At 40.7% G+C, this 19,439-nt stretch overlaps 1 protein-coding gene across 1 annotated transcript in view; it reads left to right on the top strand.

Annotated features, from left to right (window-relative positions):
- Nucleotides 1–19,439, top strand: part of csmd2 (CUB and Sushi multiple domains 2) — a gene marked incomplete at both ends in the record, with an annotated part of 237,338 nt that overhangs the window by 125,964 nt on the left and 91,935 nt on the right. The window contains 7 exon segments of the mRNA XM_080484336.1: nt 553–674; nt 4,967–5,070; nt 6,934–7,046; nt 12,961–13,143; nt 14,265–14,455; nt 14,703–14,838; nt 17,215–17,409. Of these exon segments, the coding sequence (XP_080340462.1) occupies nt 553–674; nt 4,967–5,070; nt 6,934–7,046; nt 12,961–13,143; nt 14,265–14,455; nt 14,703–14,838; nt 17,215–17,409 (1,044 nt within the window).

Here is a 19,439-nt window from a genome sequence, read left to right as displayed (position 1 = left end):
GCTCCTTTATTTAAAATTCGATTTTTATTTTTCATTTTGTTGTTTGAATACAGCCGTTACCATTACCAAAATGACTCTATGTCTCAAAAGTAATGTTTTCTCGGTCTTTATATAAGAGGCACACTTTTTTACAGAGCAGCAGTGCTTCATCACACGATGTGTTCAGGATCAGCGTCGAAAGTAGGTCACCTGTATTTTAGTAGATCCCGACACCCACTAACTGTAGTTACACTTGTAAAATGTCAGAGAATTCTGTTTGGATAGTGAATACACACATGCTTTCCGAGCTGCTGTGTGGCATGTATAAATAGCTGTATTGATTAAAACAGATCTGTTATGTCTTACCTTGGTGAGACGTGAACTGGAAAATGTGGAGACTTTTCACCACAGTACAATCAATAACCGGTAACAAAGAAACCTCCGTAGAGATGACACAAAGAACATGGCACAACTATGGGGATAATAAGACATTTTATCACTTGGATGAATGATACTTGCCTTGCTGTTTATTTTATCTTGACTTAAACTTCCTCCCTTTGTTTCTTCGTGTAGCACCGATGTGCGGCGGTCAGCTGAGAGGACCCAGTGGCGTCATCACGTCTCCAAACTACCCAGTCCAGTATGACAACAACGCCAACTGCACTTGGGTCATCACGGCGACAGACTTGTCAAAGGTAAAAGGCTCCAGACATGTCGGTTTTTTAAAAACACCGTGACCTCTTTACAGTTGTCCTCTGCAACAGCTTACTGAACAGAAGCAGCAATGTCCTTATAATGTGAAGGTTTTCTGAAAGCAGTCTGAACGGGTCTTATACAAAACCGCCAAAGCTGAAATGAGGCTGAGGATCTGTCTGGGGTCTGCGTCAGCGTGTGTCACAGAATAATAACAACAGCCGCTTATTCTGATGCCTCTATTCCTCACTGAAGCCGATTAATAGCTGTATGTCAGCATGTGGACACATTCAAAAAATAAATAAAAATCCTGTCAGCGATGAGGCCTTCATCTATTTCTGGCAGGTTAAACACAGGAAATTAGACAAACTGTGTCCAAAAAAAGCCTTTTTTTTTTTCTTTCGCCACAAATATTTGTTTTAATTTTACTGACCCAAAATGTAATTTGCACTGAAGACCAAACTGCTTGGAAGAAATATGTTTTTAAAAAGCATCTGCACATTTGTGGACTCCGTCTCGGGCAACAGTGCGTAGTGTTAATTTAACTTTGTATTTTTTGTAATCACCAGCCTCCACTGGCGTGTTAAGTGGCATCTTCAGCTGCCAGGAAACTGGAAAGCAGCTGACTGATGTTGCTTGCTCCTATTAGTGAGGAACTCCAGAGGAAGCGCCTCTCTTGACACACCCGACTCATTTTATGATTTTGATAATTGCGACAGGACACGTCGGGGGCTGTTCAACACACTATGTGACACAGGCCCTCCCACTGAAAAATGTACGAGATAAAGGAAGTGAGAGGAGCGGCTGGAAGTGAGCCAGTGTAAGACAAAGTGAGTTGTTAAAACACCTGTGGTGAGGAAGAGAAGAAGAGAGTGAAATGGACAGGAGAGTAATGGAAAGGTTTTGAGAGTGTGCTTGGAGGAGATCATGAAAGTGTCAAAGTTCTGTTCACACCATTGACTTTGGAGTTGTGTTCAAGGCCACACGGCTGCTTTATCGCCAAATATCAGTGGTGGAACTCGCAACAGAACGGGTTTCACAAATCTGCTATCGTATTGCGCCGGGTCAACGAGGTCATGTCAGGTGAGAGGCAATATGTGGTCAGATACACCCAAAGAACTGCACCCCTCGCTTCCAAACACAAACACACATCGACACCCTCGGGTATGCCCAGCGGGCAGCCTGTCTCCTGCTCTATGTCTGGACGAGATGAAGATGGAGCGATGCTGTTCTTTCTGTTTAGAGGTGTAATGGGCTTCTATTCTTGCCTGTCCGCTTTGGCCCAGCCAGAGGAGATGTTAGGTCAGGCAGGAGACTGAGGCGGAACTGCAAAGGAAGGCGGGTGAGAAATGACAAAGCTCTTCCACACCTAAATCCAACCTCCTGACATTATGACTAATGTGGGTCTACTTGACAAGTGCTGCTGCTTCATGATGTCCTGAAGAGACCGAAAGCAGCCTGTTTTTAGTTGACGATCTTTCAAGTGTTTATCCACCAGCGTCGGGGACACTGCGTTCTCTTTTCCGGAAATGTCAAACCCGCCTTCAGAGACCACAAACAATAAAAAGTATACCATGCTGTATAAACTTTTGAGACACTTGCTTATCCATCACAGAGTATCACAAGGAAGTGACCCAGATTTTCTTTACAGTGACAGTGACCCCCCAACATGCCAAACTTAATTCTGCTCATAGATGTTTCTTTACTTCAAGTCAGCCTGGTAGTGTTTGAGGAGACAGAAGCAACTAAACGTCTGTGAATACAAGTAACGACTTATCCTTTTGGTTTCAGAAAGGTTTCGCATTTACATGGCAGCGTTTTGAAAATGTTAATTTCCACTGAAATGTCAGAAATGCAGAAAACAATATAGTGAGCATGCCAGTCCAGAATGTTTTCAAAAAGTTGTGTTTTTCCCCTCTGTTTCCATGGTGACAGTGTGGAAGCCTTTTCAAAACGTTGTGTTTTCATAAACGGAACAAAAGTTTTCCATGCTCACTTGGACACATCGTCGCGTAAACGGGACCTAAAGATGTTGCCTCGTCTTTCTAAAATTCCTAAATTTGCTGCACATCAATAATGCCGAGAGTCAAAATGCAAATTCAATACACAGAAGGGCAGACAACCACCTTTTCTCATGGCACTTGTACAGTTCTTTAGGTGAACTCTGCTTCAGTTTGATATATAAATTTGTACTCTATGTGTGAGCTTTATAATGGAAAGAACACCACTGTGTTGAGTGTGGCATCAGGTAAAAGGGATACTAAATTACAGAATCCAGGAACATTTCCAGACTTCTGGTGTCTTTATTGAAGTCATCGCAGCAGATCTCAAGCTGTTTTCACCAGACGTGACACAAATGGCCTCACGGGCTATTTCCTGTTGAAACAGATGAAAGGTTGCCTCCAGCCCATAAACAAACAATGCTCTCCCTGTATGATGTTTAATTCAACCGTGCACTATTTATCTATAGGCTCTAATGGCACCGATTACTTACTCAGTACTTTGTTGGTTGAGAGCGTTATCCCTTACTACTGTACCGTGTCAGCGTTGTCAAATGCCAACTGGAAGAAGGCCTTAAAAAGAGAGGAAATAGAAAAAACGGGGCCAAAAATAAAGTGCCAACAACAAAAGCCATTGATGGTTTGATCTTGTATGATTATGGGATTAGTGACTCTCGAAATGAATGGACATATTCTTATCAAACCTGCTCAGTAGGAGATGTTGCTCACAGCTCACCTCCAATGTAGTCACGTTTTCTTTTCATCCCTCCTGAGCCCCACCTGTTGGCTTGCAGATAGGAGATGAGTTTGCAGTATGAAACTCTATTTATCGAACGATCTGACCTATTTTGCCTACACACCATCAATCTCTTCTCTCCACCTTGGCAATTTTCATTAGACACAAGGTTTTAACATAGGACAGAATGCAATTTGCATTTATATAAGCTTTTTCATTAGGCCGTGCTCTCTCGGCCCCTCTAAAAACATTAAGATTTTGTCAGAAATCTGTTGGAGCCAATTTCAACTAGAAAGCAAAAACAGCCTATGCTTTGCTTTTTTTTTCAAGAAAAATGCAGTCTCCCATATTACTTAGGATGTGGCGCTTATCAACATTGTGGAGTATACTAATTAAAACTTACTTAGTTGTCTTTTTTCAAAGTTGACCACAGTGTGTTGGGCTCAGTCATATTTTTTCAGTCATACTGTTGCAATCCAGCCTGCAGTATAGAAGTGTGATTTTATGAATACAGCAATTAAATTCCTCACTTTCATAGATCCTGTGTACTTTAACCATGTATATATCCACCTGTTAGACTTTCTCAAGACCCTCACTATGATTTGCCACAAAATGATCTGCGACTTGCTAATTTCATGAAAAAACTGCAGGGGTCTTGCAGGCTGTTTTGACAGGCAATCAAGTATTTGATTAGTGGGACAGAGTCCATAATCAACGGGCATTAGAAAGTTAGATCAACAAAAACAGAAGTACAAATGCTTGTGTATATATAAAGAAATAAAAAAAATTAAATGTTGATTTAATGTATTCGCTTGAGTGTAGATTCTCAATTAAAAAATGTTATTGATAAATGTCCCTTGCAGGTTATGTTGTGGGTGGCACATATGTGCATGCATATCTTTCTTCATTGCTATCATTAGTGTTACACAATGTTTTTTCTATTTGTCAGTGTGAATAAACCAACCTTATGATTAGTTAATTACACATTTCAGGATTCAAATTCTATCATAATTTTATCCAGAAGTTAATTCATTACCTGTCTGAATGATGATTTATAGACATTAAAATACACAACAAGGCAGTTTGAAGGATTAGGAAAATAGAAAGTCTATATATTTCTGCTCAGATGTAGGGAGTTAAAGTAAAAGTTGTCATAAAATGTACAGATACCAAAAGATCTACTTAACAATAATGTCCACTTTGTGTAATTTGTGGCTAAACTAAGCTGTGAATAAAAATAAATAGATTTAAGGGCTTGTGATTAGAATTATATGAAGTCAGTACCCCAATAAAGTCGGAATGAACAGCAGAGGACATAATTTGATAACAGAAATCCACATTTTGCTCACAATAGACACAGCTGCAGCGTGGGCGCCAACTGAAATGTGTCCTGCTGATATGATGATGACTGATGGACGGTCGGTTGACGGACAGAGAGGCGCAGAGGGGTCTCCTCTCTGCACCTGGCTTCTGCAGAATCCGAGCATCTGTTGTTCACGATCGTCTTGGCGATGTCCCCCACCCCCCTCCCCTGCCCCCCACCCCTGCTGCTGTCTAGGTGATCAAGCTGACATTTGAGGATTTTGACCTGGAGCGAGGTTACGACACCCTGACGGTGGGAGACGGCGATATGGTGGGGGATCAGAAGACCATATTCCACGTGTGAGTGACTTTTCTGACCTCTATCATTTTTTTCACCTTTAATATTTTCTCTCTGCTTCGTTGCACTCCTTATATTTAAATTCTGTTTCTGAGATGCCTCTAATCACTCTTTCACTTGCAACTCACTGTTTTCCTTCCTCTGCTCCCTTGCGACTGGAAGCAGCCCTTCCTCATATCTTTGCTTGTTTCCTGGTTGTACAGTTTCTCTTTTATTTCATCACCGCCTGATGATGCAGCAGTGAATCAAAAATAGATGTCGCACCCCACTGTCGATCTTTCCTCTCATCCCTCTTCCCAGGGTTAAAAATCATATCACAGCCTTACGGCGCTGCATTACAAACTGCATATCGATGCCCGTTAATGAAGTTTGCACTAGCAGATGCTCCATAACAATTCAGAGGATGTTGTTATTAATTGTGCTGAAATTTACCACCTTAATAAAGTTTTTATAGATCGATTTTTATGCGACGCTGACTTTCCCGGGCGGGAACTGGGGGGTGGGGAGAGATAAATGAGGTAAAGGTTTGTGGAATGATGCTCCGCTGATGTGAGATTTCCTGTCTCTCTTTTAACAGTGTCGGGTGCATGCGCGTAGACTCACACCACGCTAAAGTTGTGCACAGCACAGACGCTAAAAATGACTTAATCCCTTCAATTAAAAGCTTCCTTTCCTCTTACGTGCTTCTTTATGGTATAAAAGTTAGAGTGAGTAATTCAGTTCGTGCACCGGCGGTTACAAACAAACTCGAACAGTTTAGGGCCAGGAAATATATCGCTGCTATCAGCGCTGTTACCTCAGGACTATATTTTTGGGAATCAGTGGTGCGGACAAGTGGTGCGGAGTGTAGAGAGTAATTTTTGTAACTACGAGGTCAGAGGCTCGTAACCTTATCATAGCAGCACAGTCGTAAATGTGCACAACCAATCACATCCTCTCTTTTATTAACTTGAATGATAGAGTGCTGGCAGTTTGACAATAGAGAGGAACGATTTGGTGTAAGTACCTTTTTTTTTTTTCCTTACATTGAACTACGTCTATCAGATTTGATACGACAGCACAATGCCACAGACAATATTCAAGATAGTTTAAAGACGCTTTTCAGCTTATTTACGTCCAACGTATGTGGTTCAGAGAGGTGAGTTGTCTGAGCGATTAGTAGAATAATGATTAATACAAGGAAAGGGCACATCTCCCCCTAAAAATCCATAATCTCTGTCTCTTCTGCTCCTTTAGATCCAATACATAATGTATCTTTCCTCCAGTGGTTGCATCAAGGTTCACAGAAACCTAATAAATTAGCAAAAGGCTGCAAAAGGACAAAAAACATGAGCCCAGTTTATCCAGACGCTACTACTTCTTCCACTGTTCTCCTTGTTCCTTCACTAAAATTAGAACCTTTAATCACTTACTCTGCAGTTATACACTTCCTAATTAGAGTTGGGGCGAATTACTATTCAAATAGGATTAAATTACTTCTGTGGCATTGACTGATCTCGCCTTCCTTTTCCACTTTCCTTGTTCCCAGCTGTTTTGAATTAAAGGGTTAGCATTAAGAAAAATACTTTCTGAGGCTGGAATTGCTTACAACAGTTATATTGTGCTCTTATTTGATGAGAAAAGTCGAAAAGTTTCTTACAAAACTTCACGTATTGTTTTCAGTTCTCAGAGTTGTGTTTAATATATTCGAACAAAGCAGAGGGAGAGTATCTTTTGTCTGTGGAAGTGGCGGCAACTTGATTGTGCAGAAAGTGCAGGCTTGGCTTAATATGACTCAGACCACTCTCATGGACTTCATCTTTGACTTATCCACTCACAACAGTTTGTAAATAGATAAATGCTCAACAAAGTGTATTTTCTTGTAGTTTGTCAGGCACCACGACCCCGGACCTCGTGGTGAGCACCAGTCATCAGATGTGGCTCAACTTCAAAACGGACGACACCAGTGGCTCCCTGGGCTTCAAGGTGTCATATGAAGGTAAGGCTGCATCAAGTACTGCAGCAGTTTAATATTTTGTGGTTGTTGTTTTTAAACATGGGTTTACCATTTAAACGGGGCACTATGTCAACTTTAGGTGTACTTGCTCGAGATTTTTTGAAGTGGCTTGAGTGTCTGTCCGTCACTTCAAAGTTTTAACTTTTCTTTCTGCTCCTTTGTCGCAATTGTCCTGATTGGAAGTGAAGATATGCAAGTTTTTGATGGTATTGAGGAACGTTGTCAAGTGAAAATACAAAACTTCTGTTACATTTTGAATGTCTTTTTCCTCGACAACAGTGCTCCGAGCCACTGAAATTTTTGAAAAAGCCCCGACATCGTCTCCATGTAAACTGGGGAAAACACACGTTTTCTGAAACGCTGCTACTACACATAAGCACCACAGAAGTATATAGCTCTTCTGCACATGTGTGAGTAGATGGACAATAACAACAATATAGAGTGTAATGACTCCCAGTCCATATTCTCATGGGACTTGGCAGTTTTGTAGTTTTCTCATCTGTAATAGCAACCCAAATTTCTCTTCTGTCCAAACGAATGTCTGCTTACTCACAATTGTTCATGTTTATAACTTATTGTTCTGTGTTCAGGTGTGTGTGGTTTTGGTACAAAAACAATCAACATCGCTAACTTATCGCCAAGTTATTTTAATTTGCAAAATTATAAAATATTTAAAAATGGGTAAAAATGAGCATCTCAATATAATAAATCATAAGGGAATAGGCTGGGGAGGGCTCGAAGACATGCATTGCAATTACAAATTATATACATTTCACAAAGAATGTAAATGTAAATAGAGCAGGTAATTTTTTAAGTTGTTCTATCTAATATAATAGCCAATCAAATGGCGACTTAAAGTTCACTGCAAGCGATATTCTTATGATATTTGGTAAATACTGATTTGTCAGCACCGTGAGTGTACTTCTTTTATTTGAGTGAGCCTTAAATTCATTGAAAGTTGAGGTAATTGTATTATTTCTGAGTGCCTTGTTGCATATGTCTTCGAACATTAAGAGATCCATGTATATGTATATGTATATGTGTTTGCATGCATGTGTTGCAAGGAAGGATTGATAGTGTGAGTCTGCTACTGTTCCTCTGGATACGTTTGTCTCTCCGATGCACAGCAAGTCTTCTATCTTGCCCACAGATGCTTATTTTTCATCAGTAAAAATAACAGAGAAAGTGGAGCAGCATGCTGAACCGAAGTGTAATTAAAACAATGAGTTCTACTTAATGAAGGGGAAGAAACGCTTTGAACCACTTCACCTCCCAGATTGGAGCGCCTAAAATCTAATTTGCATTCTCAATTACTTGTATTTTGAGCCTGATCATCAAGTGTAATTGCCAACACAGTCACACCAGTACACACACTCCCATCTCACGCATACATTTCACCGTGGGCTGCATACATACTTACATAGCCTAAGTCTTTCTGAAACTGTCGCGCTTGCTCACAAAAAACACTGCATTAATGCAAATGAGTTTAAAACCCTATGACTGCAGTGCTGAATTCTGCATTCGGATGCTCCTGTCTGATTCACAGAAATCATATTCGTTTTCACTTATTTGTCACGTACGCACCACTAAGTGATGCTAATAGTGACTCATTTTCCTGTCAACACGACAAATATTTTAATTACCGTTTGACTAGTCTAAAGTTGGAAAAATGCCCAGAAAACAGTCACAATATATTGAGTATTTTAACTACTGTCCGCCCAGTAATTAGTTTATGAATTCTTAATCACAACCTTCAACCACCATATCTGACTTTTACTGCTGAAGTGGGAGGTGGTCTGTAGGTGTATACATGCTGTGCATGTGAAGGTTTTCCTTTCAATGAAAACAAGGTCATTGTTCAAATGATCTGTTTACATCAGACGGGCTCACAGCATCTCTGGGTAAATTATATCAGATTGGCCTGACTGAGGCCAGTGGCTATATGCCAGTTTTTCTCCTGTGGTGTCGAACCCTGGTCCTGCATAGTCTGTGTCTCTGCAACGAACCTGAATGCAATGAAGGGCTCTTTATTGGACTTTCTTAGGAGACAAACCACTGTCCTATATTCAATATGATTCAATTGTATTTATATTGCAGCAGCTATAACCTAGTCATTCTAAGGCACTCTTACAGAGAAAAAGTCAGTTCTAACAGGGAAAAACCTGGAGAATTACACTGAGGTGGAGACTTTCTGCTTGTTGGGGTTAGGGCTTAGAAAGAGAGACCAGATATGCGGGGAAGGATTGAAGCCATGGTTTGTGTAGAGGGTCGGGATTCTTCTTGGTCGAGTTCATAACCTGGATGAAAGTTTGGATGAACTGCTTTTCTTTTGTGAGAGGACATCTCTCCAACTCCTCAAACATTGCATCAGGGAAGGCAACCGCTGTCCGACGTCACCGCAGCCCCAACTAGTGGCATGCGCCCGCATAACAATTAAGCGACCTTGTACGTGAATGAAACACTAATTGGTTTAACCAACTAATGCTTCAGGTGCCGCCTAGTGAGGGGGCAGACGTTTAATCGTTTTAGCAGCTAATCATGTGCATACCCAGCACCAACAGGGTTTGGCTTTAAGGATTTCTTCCTTACTTTCCCCAGAGTGAAGGTTTTAGGTCCCAGTCAGATACTCGGCATGTGCAGTAGAAGCCTGTGCTTGTGCCGGATGTGTGTTGAAAAAAGCATAACTAAAGTTGAAACCTTGGGATAAGTATAGCTTTTGACTATCTTTACGGCCATCTATTCTTATATTAAGTTGTCTTCAAAGGCGTTTGATGTGATTATGGAACTGTGCAACCGTTTGACTACTTTATGCACTACTGTTATGGCAGTAATCTGAATGAGTTTGTGGTGTAGCTGTTGATGGCAATTTCCAGTGTTTCATACAGAGAAGTTGGACAAATATCTGTTCTCATATTCATAAGAATCATCAGCTGGTGTTTTGACTTCTGCCTCTGCGGCTGTTATGTATCACAAACTGTCAAACACATCGCACACATGTAGACACGCAGTGTATAAGAAGCGATACCATCCAAGGAACATGTGTGCACACTTCAAAAGGTTTAAATTTATTACCTCGGTTTTCCCTGAAGTTCTAATCATCAGGCAGAGACGACTGTAGGGATACACAAATGATCATATGTGTGATTTTGTGCATTGACAGCAGCATGCAGTTGTGCTGTGATCAGATGAGGTTTCTGTTGGATCTTGCACATCCATGTGGTTGATTGTCCCTTTGATTCTCTGTCTGGCTCTCGCCAACATCCCCCCTCCTCCTGTTAAAGGTGACTTCCACGCAAACAAGATCAATGAGTTGTCTTGTGAACGAGGCAGCCTCGGGACAGCCATGCATCCAAACAGCAGTGAGCTCTAAATATGTGTTCTAAATGATGATCATCATTAGGGCTGAGTATGGATTTATACCCAGCATCACCCCTGGTGCGATTTAAAATCGTATTAGGCCCTGCCATCATTTCCTGGATGGATGAGCTTATTCGCTCTCAGTGCCCCCCCCCCCCCCCCCCCCCCCAACAGATGCCTCAATAGAATGCCTCAGCATTCCCATCAGCTATCTTCAACCTCAGAAAAGTGGAAATAAGAGTGGGAGAGAGATGCATAAATCTTGAGATAATGGAATTGCCATGTGTGGTTTTAACCAAAAAAAGGGTGGTCACGGAGGTCTGGCTGTGTTAGTGTGTCAGACTGAAAGTGCTTGCATCAGCTTCCAGCACGAGTGAGGGCGTTTTGTTATGCAGTAATGGGAGGGATACTCTGACAGTGGGAGATGCAAACAAATATGAGATTTGCAAGAATAGAGAGAAACAGTGGTGCAATGTAAATAAAGAAAAATCAAATTCTGTTTATGTCATTTCCTGTAAAAATCACTCTGTCTCTCTTTGTTATGAATTATATTACACAGATTCAGTGTGAACTGATTGACCTGCAATTTTGATTTCTGAAAAGAACACTGTCCCTGTTTGTACTAGTTTGTTTTAAATATTTAAAAGCAGGTATAGCTAGTATACATCAATTTATCCAGGATCACAAAATGGAATGACAATAATAACATAGTTTTTGGCAATCCCAATAATACAATAACGATAATAATATCATTGTATTGAACTAAGCTGGGGGAGCAAGCCCGAGAGAAATTCAAAAACTGATTCAACACTTATAATAATAGCAACATAAAAAAGGCAAAATGTGATGCCTTGGAGCATTTTATTGCTTAAATATTACCTATAGGTGTTTAGGTTTTTTCACTTGTTACAACCCTGAATGCACAGTTTGAATCCATATTGATCGACCATTCAGCGAACAATCGTTTCCCATAACAACACTCCTGCATTAACATTTCATGCGCATATTGCAGAGTACATCCTATTATCCACCTAATGGGCTTTTCAGTGTTTCCCACCAATCAGGTGGCACGATTACAAAGATAAATGATTGAATGAATCAGCAGTTGTGACAATAAAGCTGGAAGTTTTGGCATTTGGCAGGTTCGATTCCCAGCTCTGTCTGCCTACATGCCGAAGACGCTGAACCCCAAACTGCCTGTGTGAATGCAGTGTGAGAGTGAGTGGTTGGTGGTGGTCGGTGGTGCAGTTTGGCAGCCTCGCTCCCGTCAGTCTTCCCCAGGGCAGCTGTGGCTACATATGTACTTTACCACCATCAAGTATGGAGTAAATGAATAATGTAATGTAAGCGCTTTGAGTTCCCAGATAAAAAGCGCTATATAAAACCAATGCGTTATTATTATTATTATTATTAGTGTCAAAGTAAAATCTGCACTTCACACTTAATAAAACACTGACTAAAATATACAAAACATTTCGACGCCTGTGAGTTTTTATTGGGGATTTGAATGCAATTTTTTCCAAGACACTTTTTAAAGCCACAAATTTAGAAAATGAGCACTGCTATGTTCCTTTCATTTATAAATTATGCAATTAGAAAGTGTAAAACTGACCAAAATGTCACACATTTCATGTATTGCCACTTCATTGTGATGTCTCCATTAAAACAAAGGTGGTTCAAGATGCCATCAAATGTGTTCATCGTCACATCATTAGATATGGTGTCAATATATTTTCAATTCAAACATATCAATGTGCTGGTGCTGGGAATAAGACATGCTAATGGACAAAATATAGTGTCTGTGTTATTATGACCAATGTAAAGTATTTTGCACTGCCAACATTTATAGGAAATTCTAAAAAAACTAAATCCACAAGGACATTTTTTCCACTTGTACTTGTGTGAATGCCACACGTTATTGCTCTTCAGTAAGAAATGTGAAGAAATCAATTTACTATATAGGGTCACTTACCCGAGAAATGGTTAACAAGCTCATGTTGCATTTTCTATTGAGTATGAGTTTGTTGTCTATGTTTCCAATCTTAAAGGGGCCATATTATGCAAAATTCACTTTCTAAAGGTTTTCCAACAGTAATATGCGTCCCCATACCTGGGAATGGTGTCCTAGAAGTGAAGAAAATCTGTCATGTCTCTTTCCGGCTTGTTTCAATTTTTAAGAAGTGTGTGCTCCAACGTGCAAATTAGAAATCAAACCTTATATCATGTCATCAGGGGTTTAACCAATCCCAATCTAAGTCAACCCTCCAACAATTAGACATCTCTGCTCTGGCACATGGCACCACAAGAGGAAGTACTTCCTCCTCTTCCCAAGATGGACATGTGTGTGCGGAGACAGTCCAACTCGCACAGACACAGCAGATTCTGATATGATCCAACATTCAAATGGCAGAAAGTCAAGGCGGAGTTGGGGCAATACATTTTGAAAACAATGATTTTGGACCAACGAGACCCATGTGGAAGTGTTGGGAAGCTGTATAATGTGATGTATAATGTTCTCTGTTCTCTTTTACCTGCACAGAAATTGACCAAGGCAGTTGTGGAGACCCTGGGATCCCAGCTTACGGTAAACGTGAGGGGACAGGCTTTCGCCATGGGGACAGGCTGTACTTCGAGTGTCTGCCGGCCTTTGAGCTGGTGGGGAAGAAGAACATCACCTGCCAGAAGAACAACCAGTGGTCGGCCAAGAAGCCCAGCTGTGTTTGTAAGCTCTTCAACTTGTGCATGCATGCACTGATATGACTTTTCTCATATGGGAGCATTAATAGGTATGTTTTTTTGGTTGGTTTTTTTTGCAGACAGAGCACAGGGCGAGCCGCATAATAGATGGACAGATTAGCCGTGCAGTTTGCCTTTCAGAGGATTTTGTGGATTTTAGCATAATTGGAGGGATTATTAGCTAATTAATGCCATGAGAGACAAACACAGAAAATGAAAGGGTAAGGGGGAAAGAAAGGGATCGCTGACCGTGCAGATAATGGCCTCTGTTGTAGTTTTGATAAGACAATAGCGTGGAAAAAATGGCTGCAGTATCTAGTTAAATATAACAGAGATGAATGACAAAAGCCTCTTTTGCTGCATAATTCTGGGGAACCTTGCTATTTTTTATTTGCTGCTCCCATTGTTGATTAATTTATATGTCCTCTATGTTCAGATGAGGTGGCATCGTAGCTCAGTACAGGATATTATTATTTTAATTTAGAAGAATTGATTAAAAAAAATGTGTCGTATAAGGACATTCAACTAATAAAGTGAATCCCTTCACAGTCTTTAGCCAGTGTGTGTAACAAAGCAGTTTTTTTTCCCCCAACTCAGTCCAAAACTTTTCTTCTTTTTTTTTTTTTGCCTATTAACCCTATTCCTATATTCCTCCTAAATACGATTTATCCCGTCAGATGAAGGTTGAATATGTGTAGCCAGTAAATCACAGCTTTCCTTATTCAGCCTTGTCTACATTCCTTCACTTGGCAAGTTGACAAATTGATAGATTCCCCTATTCATTTCCATTGAGATATTGAACGTCTAAGGTTTCTGGTGTTGTCTGTGCGCCTATGCTACAAGATAATAAATTGGTGATTATAGGAGCGTCTTCCGAAATGTGATTTGTTTTGTTCTGATCTGTCTAGAGTGAGTAGGACTTGTGGTAGATTTCTACAGATCCAATAAAATGCATCAATTCATGTAGTCAGCAAAAGTAAATAGAATTTGCTCCATGCTTCTGGTCTCCCAAAGAAGACTCATTGTTATGTTACTGTGTTATCTCTCTCTTTCTTTCTGTGTCTGTCTCCCCCACTCTGTCTTTCGATCTCTTTATGACTGCTATAGTTTCCTGTTTCTTCAACTTTACTACTCCATCCGGGGTGCTGCTGTCTCCCAACTACCCTCAGGAGTATGGCAACAATATGCACTGCGTGTGGCTCATCATCTCCAACCCTGAGAGCAGAATCAATCTGGCCTTCAACGACCTCAGCATGGAGAAACAGTTTGACTTCCTCTCCATCAAAGACGGGGGAAAGGTTGTATACAATTAGAAGCCTGTTGTCCTAAGTTATTTTGAATAGCTCTATGTGCAACTCCTTCTATTGACCTGTCTATCAGTCGCCACATGAGAAGTCTCCTGTGTAATTATGTCTATGAGATAAGCAGCTTCCCTGTTTGCATTCGCCGACTTCACCGCAAGAGATGTTTACTCGTGGCTTCTTGATATCGGTATACCTGAGATCTCATCAGCGTATCTCTATTTATTTTTTTGTCCTCTCTCAGGCTGAATCTCCCATCCTGGGGACTTTCTCCGGCGACGTCCTGCCACCGCCGATAACAACAAGTGCTCACGTGGCCCGGCTGGAGTTCCTCACTGACCACACCTACACGGACAGAGGCTTCAACATCACTTTTACGAGTGAGTATCTGGATGTTAGAGAGAAATGCATCCTTGTTACAGGCGTGCACCGTCTTTCATATGTATGTACATGAACAGCAGTTCACACGTGTGCCCCACATTCCTTCCACACACTCTCGGGAAAATGAAAACCCACCTGTCTTTATTGTCTAAATAGAGACTTGACATCTAAATGAAACCCAAACAGAGATGTAGCTTCCTTACCTGACGGATACATTGCGGCAGTGCTCATTATATTCTATTCTGGGTAACTGCTGACTTCTTAGGAAATTCCACACGGGTTTTTAGACTCTGACGCAGTGCACGCTGGCTGCATGCTGGTAAACCCTTTTCATGGATATACTGTACCGTGCGGGCTCGGTGGCAGGATTATTGCAGTCTTTGCATATGCTCTATTGTGCAGTGGGCCTGATGTTTTTTTTTTTCTTTTATATCCTAAAATAAATATCTTTGTACAGAGAGTCTCGCGTTGACCCTATAAAGCTAGAGAAGTATTTCATGCTATTTGGGGACTGAATTTAATTAAGGCAATAAACTGCTATTTTTATAGTTTGTTAGTATTCTGAATATTCAATATGAAGACTTGCTCTGTTTAGTCGAAGACAGAGCTTTACAATTTATTTGTCTACCGATATTCAGCCCACACAGATTACAAAGTTTCCTACAGACTGTGTGGCTTTCTCCAAAGTTTATTAGATGCTGCACTGTGCGACATGGAGCTCACAAACTCGAGTGCGATGTTGAGTTTGACTGCAAAGGTGACTCAAAGGTGACGCTCGCTACAGGGGACATCAAGAGAGAGAACAACAGTATTGTGTGTCGTCTGTGTACGCCACCAGTGTCATCAAGAGATAAACCATAAGAGGGACTTATAAATGAGCTTTTATCTTTGTGGCATGTACGTATGTGTTGCTGTGAGGAAAACATGGATAATACCGTTTACCTCCTTCCAGACATGTCAAAACATACATAAACACCTTGGAAATAAATGCATATAAATAAATCTGTATGCAAAGTACACACACTTTCCTAGACATATATACTTATTATACATAGAAATACACATATAACACATGTATCTAGTTCAACATGTTTGATCATTTTTTAATCAGTCAAATGTTGCATTAGTTTTCCTTCTCATGACATCTGATGTTGCAGAAAGTATACAGAATTGTGTAAACTGTCTGACAAAAGTATAAACTGCTCCCTTTTAAAGATGCTCTTGTAAACAAAGGATTTGGTATTCATCCTGAGATGCCCATTAAAAAAAACTGTATAATTAGCTCTATGAGTCAAAGTTATATTATCCCACATTTATGTCTGCTGTAGGGCCCCTTACAGGTGTTCAAAGAGGAGTGGGTATTCTTATTATTTTTTAACCTCTCTACTAGGTAAGCTTATCTCTGCTGAGATTTCTGTTTGGCCCCCGGCTCAGCTCATTTGCAGACATGTCATCAACTGAACCAGGTGCCTCTGAAAAAGCCTCCATGTGGACAACACATGGTGACTAACTCATTAATTAGCAAGTTAGATGAATAAATAAATACCCAATGCAGCACGATGAATGAATATCAAGTGCAGCTAATTGAAGGTGACGCTCAGTTCCTGAGAACAGTGTCATTTCCGTGCGGGACTTTCGTTTTGTTTTAGGGGGTTTGTGCGGCTGAATGTGCAACTTCCATCACTCATGTTAATTAAGGACATGCCAAACTATATTGAAGCAATTTCTGGCACGTTAATGAATAAGATGTTTGTGATGGATGAGGTGCAGCTCGCACTCTGTTTGGGTCCGACGGTTCCTGAAAAAATATTCATCAACACCTACACGTGTCACCGACCTGCATGTGTGCACAAGAGTGAGAGAAATAGTGGCGCAGATGATGTATTTGTTTATGCTCCCTGTTCCAGGGTTATGACTCTTCTTGTTGCTACTGCATTTCTCCGTGGTTCTTTTTTTAAACTGTTTTGTACTTGGGATTTAATTGCAGGAGGCCTGATTGATAAAGTTGCGACTGTGTATGAAAACAATTTTCTGCGTTTGTTTACAGCAGGGCCGTTTGACAATGACTTTCTGTACAGAGTTTTCTTTTTTTCTTTTTTTTTTTTTTGCGGCCCAGCCTCTAGAATTACTGCAGCAGGGTGAATCGATGTGACTAAGTGAAACAAATTTCTTCTGGTTACATGCTGGCATTCTGTATTGCTGACAGTGAAACAGTGAAACAAAAGTTTTTTTTTTTTTAATTAATTAACTATGCAATCTCCACGGGGATTACTACTATATTGATATAGTATGTGAAATTGTTTTATTGAGAGTTTGATTTGATTTCAGTATGTTCACTGCACTCACCCGCGTCTCCATCTCTGTATCTTCTAAAGCTTTTCGCCACAATGAGTGCCCAGACCCCGGCGTGCCAGTTAACGGGAAGCGCTTTGGCGAGAGCCTTCAGCTGGGCAGTTCCATCTCATTCCTGTGTGAAGAGGGATTTGTGAAGACCCACGGCTCACAAACCGTCTCCTGCATCCTCAAGGATGGCAACGTGGTGTGGGACAATGCTGTCCCTCGATGTGAAGGTAAATAATGGTGGTTTCTCCAGACTCGTGAAAGTCTATGTAAGTGCAATTGTGTTAGTCTTGTGTTAGTCGGTGTGGCGCGGCCCTTCACAGGTTTCAGTCCCACAGTAAACAGGTCGCCAATGACCTATATAATGTTTATATTCTATTTAAAGGGAATGAAATGTGTCAGAAAAACTGTCCTTTGTGATAATTTTATACAAATTTTCATAAATGTTTCACCAAAAAGATTTACATTTTCAATACTAAATGTATCCAGATTGCTCTATCTTTGTGTCATTTAAAAAAAAACAAAAAAAAAAACTAAACAATAGTCTAGTATTTCTAGAAATATGTGCATTTATGATCAAAAGTGATATTGATGGTGTTAAACAAAATACATTCTTCTCATAAAAAAAAAAAAATGTCTGCACTTAATTTTCCTCTCTCCTGTAATCTGATTTCATTGGCCTGTTATCTCAGCACTGTGCCTTTAAACTGACCAATCACTCTCATGATTCATCAGTTGTTGCAGATTTGAAATGGGCACAAGGTCCGATTGCCTCCCTTTTTTCACACTGTGAAAAATGTATTAAATTGTTTACTTTTTATGTGACTTGGATAGCATCCTTGAGAAAAACCCATGTGAAGAAGATCTGAGCCCAATCACGTTTCTCTCTCAAAGCCTGCACATTTTAACCCTGTTCATATCACCAGATGAATCTGATCGTGCCGCACTCTCAACCTGTGTGTGTCATGTAACATGACGGCACATGTTAGCGTCACACTGACATGAGGAGAGTGCATCTGCTGGTCACACTGAGGCGACAGAAAATATTAGTATTGCCCACTCTTGATATATTTAGTTAGAGTTGTAAACATGGTGAGCAAATGTATCCCCTCTCCTTTCAAAAACCTCAGGTAGTTACAGTATATATAGAGCTATGATTACATTAGACTTGCCTGATGGATTGTTTGAGATCGCTCTCTGGTGATACATATAGTTTTTAAAAGGTTTTAAACCAGAAATCAGCTTCATTTCCTTTGATAACATATATAAATATAGTAGCAATAATTAATAACATTGTCAACCACTCGGTCCAGAACTGCGGCTGAAGCGGATCCAGAGGCTTTGTTCTCTGGGCTGTTTGATGCAGCAGTCATGCTGTGCTGCCATACATATCCAGCAATGAGCAATCCATTTTCATCTCCCTAACTCAGTATTATAAAAATCTCTTTCCGGCCAATCAGAAAAGTCCAGTGTAGCACCCAAGCTTAGATAAAGCCAGGCATTAACCAGCTCAGGGTTTTGGACACCAGCAGAGAAGACATGGCTACAACTCCTAAGGGGCCTAATCAGGTTTACTCTTTGTGATACGCAAAGGAGAAACCATTATTAAAACATGTCACCCCACCCCTCTGGTGTGCCACAGCAGCTTTGTACTCCTCTGAGACCATCTATCATACCCCTGCGTTTGTAGCGTAATGCGTTTTATAGATGTCCTTCAGTATGCTGAGTTGGCTGATTAAATCATTCCACTTCAAAGGGAGCGAGGAGCTGGCACTGTAACGGAGCCCACCACTGTGCCTGTGTGTTCTGGTTAAGGATAGGCAGTTAAAGAGATGCACGGCAAAGTGAGCTGTAACGGATATTGGGGGTGGGGTGAGGTGGGGTGGTGCTCAAGTGTCTTTTTGTGTTAGCGATCAAAGATGTTCTGTTTTATTCCCTTCGTTCATTCCACCTTTTCACGAGGGGGTTTGATATTACATTTAAAACAACCGCATTTTCCTGAAAGAATAATACGCATACAGTATATACATGGGATACACACTTGTGTGTGCGCAGATGCATGAGCACTGACAAGCCAGTTCCAGGGAGAAATGGTTAACCTTGAAGTGAGCTGTCACCAATTTACATCAGATAGACCCGAGTAGTGTAAGACTGATGACTGATGCATGGGATCATCTATGGGCATTGTCATACATCAGCTGGGAAAGACTGCATAATTCAGCCTCTGTCTGTTCTCTCTCCTCCTCTTCTTCTCTCCTTC

Source organism: Lipophrys pholis (assembly GCF_963383615.2).
Source record: "Lipophrys pholis genome assembly, chromosome: 17".
NCBI lineage: Eukaryota > Metazoa > Chordata > Actinopteri > Blenniiformes > Blenniidae > Lipophrys > Lipophrys pholis.
This window is presented reverse-complemented; position numbering and strand designations above follow the sequence as displayed.